General features: G+C 42.9%; 1 protein-coding gene across 1 annotated transcript in view; it reads left to right on the forward strand.

Moving 5' to 3' along the window:
• Positions 1–2,154: 2,154 nt before the first annotated feature.
• The window catches only part of ACTN2 (actinin alpha 2), a 60,202-nt gene continuing 49,418 nt past the window's right edge, over positions 2,155–12,938 (forward strand). The window contains exon 1 of the mRNA XM_019746994.2: positions 2,155–2,424. Within this exon, the coding sequence (XP_019602553.1) occupies positions 2,299–2,424 (126 nt within the window). The 5' untranslated portion in view covers positions 2,155–2,298. The remainder of the gene's footprint in view (positions 2,425–12,938) is intronic.

The raw sequence follows: 12,938 nt of genomic DNA on the forward strand, positions 1-12,938 counted from the left end.
AAAGTGCTAACACATTTCAAAGTGAAGCTATTCTATAGCACATATTTTGGCCACAATTCGATTAAGTTAGAAGTATAAAATACAGATTTAAAAAATTTAGAACATTTTAAAATATACTTCCAGATAAGTCATGGTTAAAAAGAGAAATCAATATATAAATTAGAAAATATTTTAAACTGAATAACAAAAGTATTCCATATTAAAGTTGTGGAATGTGGGGAAATGGTATTTTAAGGGGAATTTGTAGCTTTAAGTGTTTCTATTAGAAAAATAAGAAAGGCTGAAATAAGCTAAGTTTGCAATTTTATAGGTTTTTAAAAAAGAACACAATAAACCCAAAGAAAAAAGTAGGAAGGCAATAGTTCCTCATGCTCTGTACAAGGATCAATAAACATGCAGATGAGCCTCTGGTGAGATTATTAAGAGAAACACTAGAAGATGCAAATAAGTATATAAATTAAAAATTTATAGATTTATGCAAAGTTAAAAATGAGAACAAAATTTTGTCAACAACTCTAAACTAATAAATTTGAAAACTGGGATAAAATGGACAATATTCTATAGCCATATTTTTTAGGAAAATGGGATCATAGAAAGTCAAAACAATTAATAGATGGAGGCATTTGTTAAAAATAACCCATATTTAAACTTGTGGCGTATAGGGAAAATGGTGTTGTGCAAGAAGTCTTACACAAGGCAGGTGTCTTACTGGACATTCATTGGCCTCCTGCAATCTTTCCTATCTACCCTCCTGGGTATAAATCTCGGCACAGCCAACTGGGAAGTGTTGGGCCTCCTAAAAGAAGAATGCATTGTACTAGTTCACAGTCTATTTTCTGTTGAAATTCTTCTGAGAAGTTAAAATGCATTTTGAAGGACAACTTCAGTCAACGTAAGATTTTCAATGAAATAAGTTTAACAACAGATGTAAGTAGTTCTTTAAATTTCTTTCCTCCACAGGCACGCTTCTAATTGCTGGGGAATCCAGCTGTGAACAAGACAAAATCCCTGTCCTTGTGGAGTTGACATTGTAGTGAGTATGTTTTTAAAAATGTTAATGCAATGTATTTACTAATTTGTTAAAGACTTTTTGTAGACAGCTTAAAACAATAAAACTAAGTGGTGTACAAATTCTAAGGAACAATGAATAATAAATCCAGGCATACTTTCAGCTTAAATCATGCCAACAAATTAGTAACCCTGAACCACAAACAGTTGTGTAGCATCTGTGGGCAACTTACATTCAATTCTGACCTATGCTTCAGGAGACAACAGTCCTGCCTATCAGCTCTTCTCTGTGTCACCAGTGCCCAATGCAGTGTCTAAGGTATGGTAGGTGTTTAATATTAATAAGTACGTGATGAAAAATTTCACAGGGCTTGTCCCAAGTGACCTTGTATTGGTTCCTTCAGGGGCATAACTGATAGGGAAGAGCTAGCTAGCATGCACCATGGCGGTGAAAAGGCTTTAGTGCGACACATCAGGACGAGATGGACATGTAACATGAAGCTGGCTGCTTGTCATCGATTGTCAGTTCTTTTAAATTTATATCTGGCAGGTGAGAGCTGACACTTCCTGCCTTGGTTTTGGTTCCTGACATTTTAATATGGTTGGTCCACGCTCCTTGCCTTGATTTCCCCAGGTAAGGACGGGGAGGAGAGGAAGATTCTGCAGCTTTTAAACTTTACTTTTTAGGGGTGTATGTGTGATGTGTGTGTGACATTAAATGAATATGTGCAAATATATGGAAAACGTAAATATGCAACGATATGTGGAAAACGTGGAAGTGTTGGGGGTGTTCAGGGACCCAGGCTGTGGGGGTCCCTCCCGGCCCGCCTACACCCACCCACCCGGGCGCCCGGGAGTGCAGCCACTGGAGTCACTAGGAGCGAGTGGGCGGGGTGGGGGCTCAGCCCGCGGCCAAGGGGGCTGGGGCAGCGGCGGGAGTCAGGACGCGGAGCCTCCGGGAGCCCTGTGCGTACCTGCCCGCCGGCTTTCTCTTAGAGCTGCGAAGTCGTGCGGGGCGTGGCGGGGGTGCAGGCTAGGGCGTGAACGGGGAGGGGCCAGGGGTGGCAGGGGGGCCTGGGCGTGGCCTGGGCGTGGCGGGGGCGGGGCGCGCGGCCACCTGACCCCGCGCGGGTATTAAGCCAAGCCGAGCCGCTCGCCGCCCGAGCTGGAGCTTCCTCGCGACCCAGCGACCCGGCCAGCCGCGCAGAGCAGCTGCTTCTCCGCCCGCGCTCCGCCGCATCTCCGCCGTCAGTCCGTCCTAGCCTGTCCCAACCCCGGCCACCGAGCGCCATGAACCAAGTCGAGCCCGGCGTGCAATACAACTACGTGTACGATGAGGACGAGTACATGCTGCAGGAGGAAGAGTGGGACCGCGACCTGCTGCTGGACCCTGCCTGGGAGAAGCAGCAGAGGAAGGTCAGCGGGACGTGCCGTGCTCCCCACCCCGCGTGTCTGCGTCCCCCCGGGTGTCTGTGTCCCCTCGCTTGTCTGTGCCCTCTCGGGTGTTCCTGTCCCCTCCGCGTGTCTGTGTATCCCCGCATGTCCATGACCCTCCCCGCGGGCTCAGGCCGTGGTGACAAGCGGGAGGTGTCCGCCTGTTGTTCCGGGTCCAGGACAGTTCTGGGTCCTCGCAGCCCGGCGTCGGGTAGAGAGGGGAGCAAATCTGTGGACAGGTGTGAAGCGGGACGTCGTGTGCGCGCGCGTGTGTGAGTGATGGGAGACTACAAAACGAACAATGAGAAATGTTTCTGTGCTGACCAGACTCTGAGAGCCCCGACTCCTGAGTCTGTGACCTGGGCCGCAGAGTTGCACTCTCCTGGTCCTGTTGTGTCCACAGGGCTGCCCCAAACAATAATTGAAAACCATTTCTTAACTGTCCCGGGCTCCATAGAGGGGTTGCTGTGTGAACACTGGACGTTCACCTATAAAGTAATGATTATTCACACTCTATTTATGGGTCACTGAGGTAAGTGCACAGGAGGAGGTACTCAGCCAGCCCTAAAAGCTCCCTGCCATCCTGGTTGGCACTCTCTGGGGCCCAATGGAACATTCCGCTGTTGAGGGTTTCTTCCTGATCCCCTTGGCCGGTACAAGCAGGGATGCTCCCCAGGAGGATAAGTCCCACCCCCTGCTTGACTGGCACAGAGCTTGGCTGGGTCAGGCCTGCCAGCGCAGCCTTAGGCTGGCCGGTTCATGGCAGAGCAAAGTGCCCTGTCTTTCCCCCACTTCTTTTGAGGGGAGGAGCAAAGTGGATTTCTCTTCTTGGGACCTGCTTTTAAGTGGATAACCTCTGCTGATCATATGTGTGCGTGAAAAGTGCTGTGTGTAGCTGCCACTGGAGGTTCACGTGATATTTCATGGTGAATTGCTGCATGGTTGGAAAACACATGCATCCCATACTTCTCTCCCAACAAAATGTTAGCTGGAAGGAGAGAGGTCCTATATTTGGATAATTATGAAATAACCAAGCACTTTATATCAAGATTTCTCTGTTGTGTACTCTCTCTGAAAATACCACTTATTGTTATTTTAAAGCTTCAATTTAGCTACATTTCATTTCCCACCTTAGCTTCCTAAGACTTTCACTATTCCTACCTTCTTGGAAACAGAGTGGGAATGATAAGTAGAAGCTGAGTCTATATAAGGAAAATAAAATTTCAAACTTTGCACCATTTTTTAAAATGATTTATTGTGGGGGAAACACGTGGCCTGAGGATTATTGTGTCATCTGGACTAGTTGATACATCACCAATCAGCAAGAAGTTAAAAAGTGACTTTAATTTTTAGCAGTGTTTCTTTTTCTAAAATTTTCTCACAATTTTGATTATTACTTTTTTCATGGATTAAAAACAAAATTCCTAAATCTTTATTTCAAAGATTGCTTTTTTTTTTTTTCTTATGAGGAACAGTAAAATAGCTAAGGAATTGGACAGGTGTCTGCCCATCAGTTTTGGAAGTAATAGTCTAATCACAGTGGCTTCTGTTTTTTTTTTTTTTTTTAAAGAACAGTACAATAGTGGGATAGAGCTCATGTCAGTTTCCAAATACCACATTGATATGTCTTCTGCCATATTTAATTTTTTTCATGTATTCAAAATATCTTTGAATACAATGACATTATAATTCTTTTAGGTTTGGGATTCCTGTATCTGTATATATTATTATAATTGTATAGCACTTGATGCATATTATTAAAAAATGGATGTACTTCTTGATCCCAGTTCAAGATAATGCTAAAAAGTTTAAAGTGAGAATTTATTTTTTTCCTAAGATAGGTTGGGAGTTGTAGACGCTGGGGAAAAACAAAACAAAACGCTACATTAGGACATAGACCTAAACAACTCCAGAGGATCCTCTATTTCTACTTTTGGTATAGAACTGCTCAAGTCAGTAAAATAATACTGAGCTGTGAGCTCAGTGCAGCCAGAGCAGCGGCCTCTATTTATGTCCTGTGAGACAAACTGCTGGAACAGGACGAGGATGAAATGCCATTGTTTCTATTGTGGGCCACCTTCTCCACACTTGCCATTTCAGTGATATGCGAGGTATGAGATCTGTCAACAGATGCTGGTAACACATGATGACGTCTACAGCGTTATAACGGACGCGGTGCCTAATTATATCCACAGCTGAGAGAGTCTCATGGGCTGTAGTAATCCTTGCTACAGGAGGACTTTTTAAATGAGAGATTTAAAAAGAAAATTGTGGTAAATTCATGTAACAATTTACCATTTTGACCACTTTTAAGTGTTCAGTTCAGTAGTGATAAGTGCATTCACATTGTTATGCAACTGTCTCCAGAAGTCGTTTCATCTTGCAAAAACTAAACTCTGTACCCATTAAACCATAGCTTTCCATTTCCCCGCCCCAACCGTGGCACCCACCATTCTACTTGCTGTCTCTGTGAATTTAACTCCTTTAGGTACCTCATGTAAGTGGAATCACACAGCTTTTGTCTTTTGTGACTGCCCTACTTTACTGAGCATGTTTTCGAAGTTCATCCATGTTGTAGCAAGTGTCAGAATTTCCTTCCTTTTTAAAGCTGAATAATATTCCATTGTGTGGATGGACCACATTTTGCTTCATCCGTTGATGGACACCTGGGTTGCTTCTACCTTTTGGCTATTACAAATAATGATGCTATGAACATGGGTGTACAAATAACTCTTTGTGACCCTGCTTTCAGTTTTTTTGGTTTTGTACCCAGAAGTGAAATTTCTGGTCCGGTGGTAATTCTGTTTTCATTTTTTTGAGGAAGTGTAGTGCTTGTTCCAAAAGGAGGCAATTCAGAAAATGTTGAATTTGGCATGAGTAGGTCCAGGCATTTCCAAGTGTTCTTCTCTTTCGGGCTTTTTAGTAAACAGGGGTAAGCATATTTGTATTCACGTAAATTAGGCTCTTTTCATGGGACTTTTGAAACTTCTAGAGCTTTGGTGTTTAGAAGCAAGCTTGTCCTGGAACTAAGGAACACATTCAGCCTCTAATTCCGCTGAAGCCTAATCAGGAGGTGACTTGTCAGGACAGCAATGTTGAATATGTGCGCTATCTCCCCTCGCACAGGGCACTGTCCTCCCGCTCCGGGAGGCTGGCACAGACCTTTTAAGGAAATGGCTCAGTGTTTCCCTGTGGAAAGGGTCCTTACATCCTTAATCTGTGTATGGCTAGATGACGGATAAACATCTGTACCAGCTGTCAGGAAGCATAAGAGAGTTGTTCACTTGTTCCACATCCAGAGTTCTATTGGTTTTCATCGTTCCTAAAGAAATTCAGGTTCCTCTGAGTATTCAGTTTAGATGGACTTATTCACCATTCACCTTGGAGCACCTCTTGTCAGTACTGTCATCAAGGCTACAATGTTACCGTGTGGGGTCAGGCACATGGAAGGACACGTGTTGGGGAGCAGGTGCTCACAGAGTCGGGCTTAAACAGAGAGCTGGGAACCCCAGACTCTCCCTGTTAGTGCCCTTGGGAGCAGCTGCTTCTTAGGGGTCAAGGTGAAGGTCTTCTGCCTGTACAATGAAATATGCCCTGACGTGATTTTTTTCCCAAAAGAAGAGGCACTAATGGTTCCAACAAGGTGAACAGTTAGTGAAAAGCTTGTGAAATTTCTCAGATTCATGAGACCCAGGTGACTCTAAGCTTGGCCTGGTATTCTGATTTGCTCCTTTGTGACTTTGATGTACTTTTTTTTATTGTGGTAAAATATACATAACATAAAAGTTACCATTTTAACCATTTTTAGGTGTACAATTCAGTGGCATTAATACATTCACACTATTGTACAACCATTACTACCATCTAGCTCCTGCATTTTTCCACCATCCCAAACTGAAACTCTCTGTCCGTTAAATAATAAGTTCCTATTACTTCCCTTCCCTGGTGTACTTTTAAAGTAGGATTTACACACTCAGACACTTAAGACATAAGACATTGTTTTATATTAAGTTGCAGCTGCTTGTTGCATAAAGAGCAAAGATTCTAGGAGGTCAAATAAGAAAAGTCATTATGGATGAGAATAATAATGCAACAGCTTTCTAAGGGAGTAGAACTTGGGGTGGGCCTTAATTTGAGTAATAATTCCACATTAGCTGAGTGGAGAGGAGAGGGAAAGCATTCCTGGCTAGAGAGAGAGAGTGAATAGCCTATTGTGGGATTTTTTTGCTGGGGGGAGGGAGTGATAAGTGTGATGTCACAGTAAATGTTTACGTAACCCTTTGGCACTATCAAAACACTCTCACATCTATTATTTTACGGGACCCCCCCTTACCCAACCTCTGATAAAGAGATGAGGGAACCAGCTCAGAGGGAGGTATGAAAGTGTAGAAGGAGAAAGTAAGACTAGAGTTCGGGTCTCCTGATACCTGCTCCGTGTTCTTAGATGTGTCTGCTGTTCATGATGCATTGGAGGGAGAGCAAAGAGGAGATAGGCTTACCTGAAGCTGAAGATACAGTGTCAAGATTAGAGAGAAAATTGGGTAGGCAACCGGGCCAGGATATGGAGGCCTGGGAGGCAGGCTGAGTGCAAGTTTTGAGCTGGAAGAACCATGCTTACGGTCGTGTGAGGGCCTCAGCCGGGTGACACAGGCCAATGGGTCAGAGCGAGGAGGCTAATAGAGGCAGCGGTGAGGAAGGCATCAATTTGAGAGTGATCAGGAGGGATTATGAGAAGCATTAAATAGGCCCATGTTGTTCCAGGGCAGGCTGTGGTATAAATCCAATTAAGCAGACATGATCTCACCATTAGAGCTCCTGGACTTAAAGCTCAAGATAGTGGTACTGACAAGTAACAAACAGCTAATAAGGAGAGTCTGTTTACCCATTGGGAGACGGTGTCTGGATGCAAGGCTAAATATTACAGGATGTGTTATCAAGTGCAAGGGCATGAGCTACAGTGCTGAAGGCTAGTCATGTGCCCATGTGGCCATTGCGTGAAGGAGGGTTGGAGTCTCAGGTCGCCTTTGATGTCTAGAGGAAGTTGCTGATGGACAGATGGGTGAAGGCAGAATCTATCATGAGCCCTGAGAAGCCTGTGTCCCCAGAGGACGGTGGTTCAGAACGTGCATGGGGTTTGCTGTGGACGATCACAGGTGCAGGATTTCTGAGATGGAAAGTCACCCTTTGTGCGTCCCTCTTAGGCACCGTGATGTGTCCTGGTGGTTGCCCTGTTACACTTCAGCCACGTGCACCAAAGAAGAAACTCGAACCCCAAATAAGATGTTCCACGAGTGTGGGAGGCAGAATATAATCCTTAGCTGGAAACTGAATTAATGCAGCTTCAGAAACTGTCAGAAGGCACTGCAGTCAGTCTCTGCAGCTGCGAGACACCTACAGAGACGCGGTTCTGGAGTGGGTGGGAGCTGCCGTGATGAGCAGAGGAGTTGACACGGAATCCGTTGGAGGACAGTCAGAATTGTACCACTGTTTCCCGGGGAACGGCACTGATTCTTCCAGAAAGAACAGAAAGCAACGATAAGGGTAGAGCAAGCCAACTACTGCACTCGACAAATTTCAAAGCAAGGAATATCTTGAGGGCAAGAGACTGGTCTTTCTAAAGAACTCAGGGAACGTATTTTACACAGACACATATCTGTCTGAGCACCAGCACACACACACCCTTCCCCTCCACACAATTTTCTAGATCGGGACGTAGAAGATATTTTTACCTGTTGAAGAACAAAATATAAAGGGAGTGCAGCATGGCCATCAGTTCTTTCATTCATTTGACAGATGTTTGTTATGGTCCTACTGGGGCCGGGTATAGAGAACTGAATTTGCATGACCCTCAGCCTGAGGTTGCTTACAGCGAGTTCAAGAGACAGGTCATTTGGAAACAGGACACCCGATGCAACCAGCCTGGTGGAAGAAAGGAGAGGATATTTTTTGACTGTCCCTCCGGCATGGCTCCCAGTCCTGGCGAACAGAGATGTCTTCCTCCCTGGTGCCCAAGCTGGGAACCTGGGTGTTATCCTGGAAGCCTCCTTCGCTTCCAACTCCTGGGGAGCCCACCTCCCAAAGTCCTAGACCCTGCCCCTTCTTCCATTATGTGATTTAAGGCCTCAAGTTTCTGCATTTCCTGCCTGGATTAGGGTGGTGGCCTCTTGCTTTGTCACCCTTCACAGATCATGCTTGTCTGCAGGCTTTTCTTCATGATGCTGGTGGCAATGATCTTTGTAAAATACACATGTGGCCATGGTATTTCCTGCCTCAAGTCCCTCTGTGGCTCCTATTGCCTTCAGAACTCTTGTGAGGCCAGGCCTGCGCTAATGTCTATATATTGTTCCACTTTCCGCAGGTGCTTTAGGAGCCAGCCCAACCAGTGAGCTCTGTACCCAGCCCTACCCTGCCCTTCATCCTGGGCACTCCTCCTCCTCAGACCCCTCCTCTGGAAGGCCTGTCCTCTACGATGTGGGTCCCCTGGTGTGGTCTTGGTCTCCCCTCCAGGGCTAAAGGCAGATGCTCCTCTCTGCTGTCCTGGCCCACACTGGGCCTGCCCAAAGCCTGCACTCACATTTGTGGAATAAAGGAATTATGAGTCACATTTCCAAAAAGAATTTAGTACAATTCAAATTTTTAAATTTAACAATTGCAATCTTTATAACTCCTTGAACTGTAAGTGTGTTAACTCCAACTCATGCTTGTTGTTTAATGCTTTTTAAAAATGTTTTCTTAAAGTATTTTCTCAAGTCCCCCAAAGGATGAAGTTGTCTGATCTGATTCTTATGTCTTTGAAGGACTGAACCTTCAAAGACAAGCTGCTTAATTAAAAAAAAAAAAAATTTGGAATTTGGAGATTTTGGAATAAAAAAACGTCATACATGCAGAGTTATTTAAATTATAATAAAATGTGTCACCACATTAATGAACAAAGTTCTGGTAACCTAAATTTTATTTAAATGACTGTTTTTCCCAGATTGAAAACTTTTACCCACTTCATAAAGAAAATTCCAAATTCATTTATGATTCAGATCATTATAAATTTAAGTTTTATGGTTTTGTATGTAAAACAGATATTTTTAGAAGACGTGGTATGCTTCAAAGTAATGGAATTAGAAAATAGGGAATACAAGCAAGTGGTTCTGGAGAGTGTGTGTGGTTCTAGCACAGAACCGGCCTGAGCAGTATTCATAGGTCAGTGCCAAATCCAAGACTAAGAAGTGAGCAAAACTTTGAGTTGTCCTGTTTGTCCGTTTGTTTTTGCTAGGAGGGTAAATGTGTTAGTCACAGTCCCTAGAAATTCCTATACATTGAAAATAGATTCTTATTATAGATCCTTTTCATTGAAAGACATGCTGTCTTGGAAAAAAAAACCCTCATTTTTTTAGTGATTGTGAGCACCAAGTAGAAAAGTAGGTGAATATGAAATTGTTTTAGGGGAATGAGAACAGTATTTAATGTGATTGAATCTTATACAGACATTATAATTGCAATTGGCAAATCAAGAAATCCTACCTTCTGAAGTCCTAAGGAGTCTTTAATTTACTTCATTGTAGTCAAATGAGATGTGAAAATAATTATTTAGAGGGTAGGTAATCTCACTGCTTTATATTAGGATTTTAAAATATTTTGTATGTATTAGGTTGAACCCTATGAAATTCTTGACACAACCATTTTGACCTCCAAAAATTGCAGTTTCTTAAGGTTCAACCTAATAAACCGTGTTATCACTATGGTCCCACTGTATTCAATGTCCTTGACCAGTTAGTTACACACAATAGCCAATCCATAAAACTGAATTCTAATCATTTATAGCCTTATCTCTAATGACTTTCATATTCATTTGGGAAAGTAAGGGGGTAGTTGGGTTTTGTAGAAGTTAAAAATCTGAGGTTTAGATTGAGGGCTTGATATGCAATGGAAATATCAGGGAGAAATGTCAAGGCTAGACATTTCAGTGTAGGAGTGATCTGTTTGTAGGCAGTAATTGAAACTATGGGGAGGAGAAAATGGAAGAAAGTGTCCCTGGCAAGCACGAGGTGAGCTAAGAGACGACTCCTGGAGGAAGGGGTGACATTACGTGGACGTGGAAGCATGGCTTCTCTGGATGAAACACGCATCTATTAGGTGACTTGGAGCCATCAAACTGTGGAGATGTCTGATTTTCTTCCTGGAGAAGTCTCACCTTGGTATTATTCCATTGGAACTTCGCCAGTCAGTCTGCATTTGGCGTTTGAATTGGTTTAGTTGCTGGAACAGAAACCCAGGCATTTGGCACGCGGAATGGGGTATCTTTTAGCTCATGACATAAGTTATGCTTTCACAGGAAGTGAAAAGCTGTGAGAAATTAATTATGGTGATGTGTTCAAGTCAGTGATGTACGTCTAACTGCAACTGGAACGGCCAATGAGGGTCTATGCTGAGTGAGACGATTGAAAATTTGTAAGGATCACTGAAAAATCGGCTTGTTTCATCTTAACATGTTAGATGTAGATTTTAACCCCATAATAGGTTTCCTTTTTCTAGTTTATCATTTATAAAATGAAGGAACTGAAACAAACATTATTGTTCTCATTTAGGTGTTGTGGTTTAAGGTTTAAAAAAATATCTGTATTTTGGATGTTGGAGAGTATCAATGGTTAAAAAACATACAGAATTGTGACCAGTGATTGCTGTAGAGGATAACATTTTTCTATTTTGAAACAAGCACAGTTTTCAGGGGGAGCAGGGGTGAAGGTCAGTTTGGGCTGGGATGTGGGGAGACGATGTTAGTTGGAAAAATGTAAACCATGTATTTTACATTTTGCGAACTAGAATTTCTATTCTATGCAATTTTATGAAATAGGAAGTGGCTGATTATTTTATGACATACTTTGATCTTTTAGGTTAAATTCTTACAGAAAAGGATGTTTTAAAATTTTTTTCCCTTATAACGACAAAAAGAATGCCAATAAGACAGTAAAAGTGATATGTTAATATATGGATTTTAGCCAGTGGGTTAAAGGAGGGAAGGCAATTTGCGATATCATTCCTAGCATCCCAACTATTCACTGAATAGGGCAGAGCAGGTATTTATTGTGAATTGCCGGGCACTGTTTTAACCATAGATACTATTTTTATTCAATCTTCACAACAGTTTTGAGAGATGAGTATTGTTAGCCTCATTTTTTAGCTAGGAAGTTAAGTAACAGGCCCAGGGGGGTGCCTGAAGGTGGAGAAGTGGTAGCCAGAAAACACACACAATTTCATCTAAATTATGAAGATACAGTTCTGTCTCACAATTGGAATTTTATAAAATGTGGGAATGCTAATTATTTTATTGCATATTTTGGTCAACTAGTGGCAGAGCTTTTAACCATCAAATTTTTTCTGTTTTCATTGCTTTCTGCTTAGACGCGTAACCAACAATCCAGAGCAGAAGTCTGGGATTCAGTATTCCTAATTTTTTATTGCCATTGTGGAAGAGCTGTGAATTTTTAATTTCTACATGGTACAACTGAGAACAGCTGATGAGAAGGAGACTAAATCCTGAGGCATGGTGCATATGGTCACTCACAGGTTTCCCCCACATCAGGCTCTAGCCGTGTCTTAGTCCAACAGAAATAACAACGTGGGAGGAAGGGACCACAGCAAAAGCCAACTAAACCTCTCCGAAGGCATTTTATAGGGTGTGCCGTCAAGGGCACATCTTTGAAATTCTCTGCTGGGCTGTCTGACTCAGTTCCAAAAGAAGCCAGAGTTCGGGCACCTAAGTGTTTCAATCACTCCCCTTTGGAACTGGAAGATGAGACTCCCAGAGGCAAGAGTGTAGATTAGAGTTGTCCCCTTACAGGCCTTAGCGGACAGGGACTCTTTCTAAGACTTGGGCTCCACGGAGATTGAAAGCATACAATATATTTTGATATACATATATGTTGTGTAATGATTACCAGGGATGTTCAATTCTAAAAGGAAAAAGAAAAGTTTTTATGTTCAACAAATGCTTTGCTCTCTAAATAAAACTGAAAGAAATGATCATGAAGCAAAACTGAAATGGGCCCACCTTTGCCTTCCCCTTTGGAACTCCTCTCTCCTCACCCAAGACCCCACCTTCCTGCTACCCCTTCTGGCTGTCCAGGCCTCCTCCCTGCTCTGCCTGTATACCTCCTCAGACCCCCAAATTCTCCCAACGATTTCTCGTGCTCTTGACATTATAATTGTCTACTGCTAAAAACTAGATTCCTAAGACCTGCCTTCCAAGAGCTCACCAATGTTTTAAAGGTGATCTTTCTAAGATCATAACACTGTTGTCTAATTCCGGGAAGGACCCTGCTGGTGAATTTCAGGCTCAACAGGAAAGGGAAAGAAAATTGAATTGTGTTAAGAAAGCACTTTTGTGCTAAGAAAGCAGAAGCGAAGCCTTTCTACATTGTGGAAACATGGATGGTTTAACCATTATCTGTGTCCATGTGTAAAGTCAGACTGCAAGTTCATCTGATAAACTGAGCCTGTGACCT

Source organism: Rhinolophus sinicus, linkage group LG12, assembly GCF_036562045.2.
Source record: "Rhinolophus sinicus isolate RSC01 linkage group LG12, ASM3656204v1, whole genome shotgun sequence".
NCBI lineage: Eukaryota > Metazoa > Chordata > Mammalia > Chiroptera > Rhinolophidae > Rhinolophus > Rhinolophus sinicus.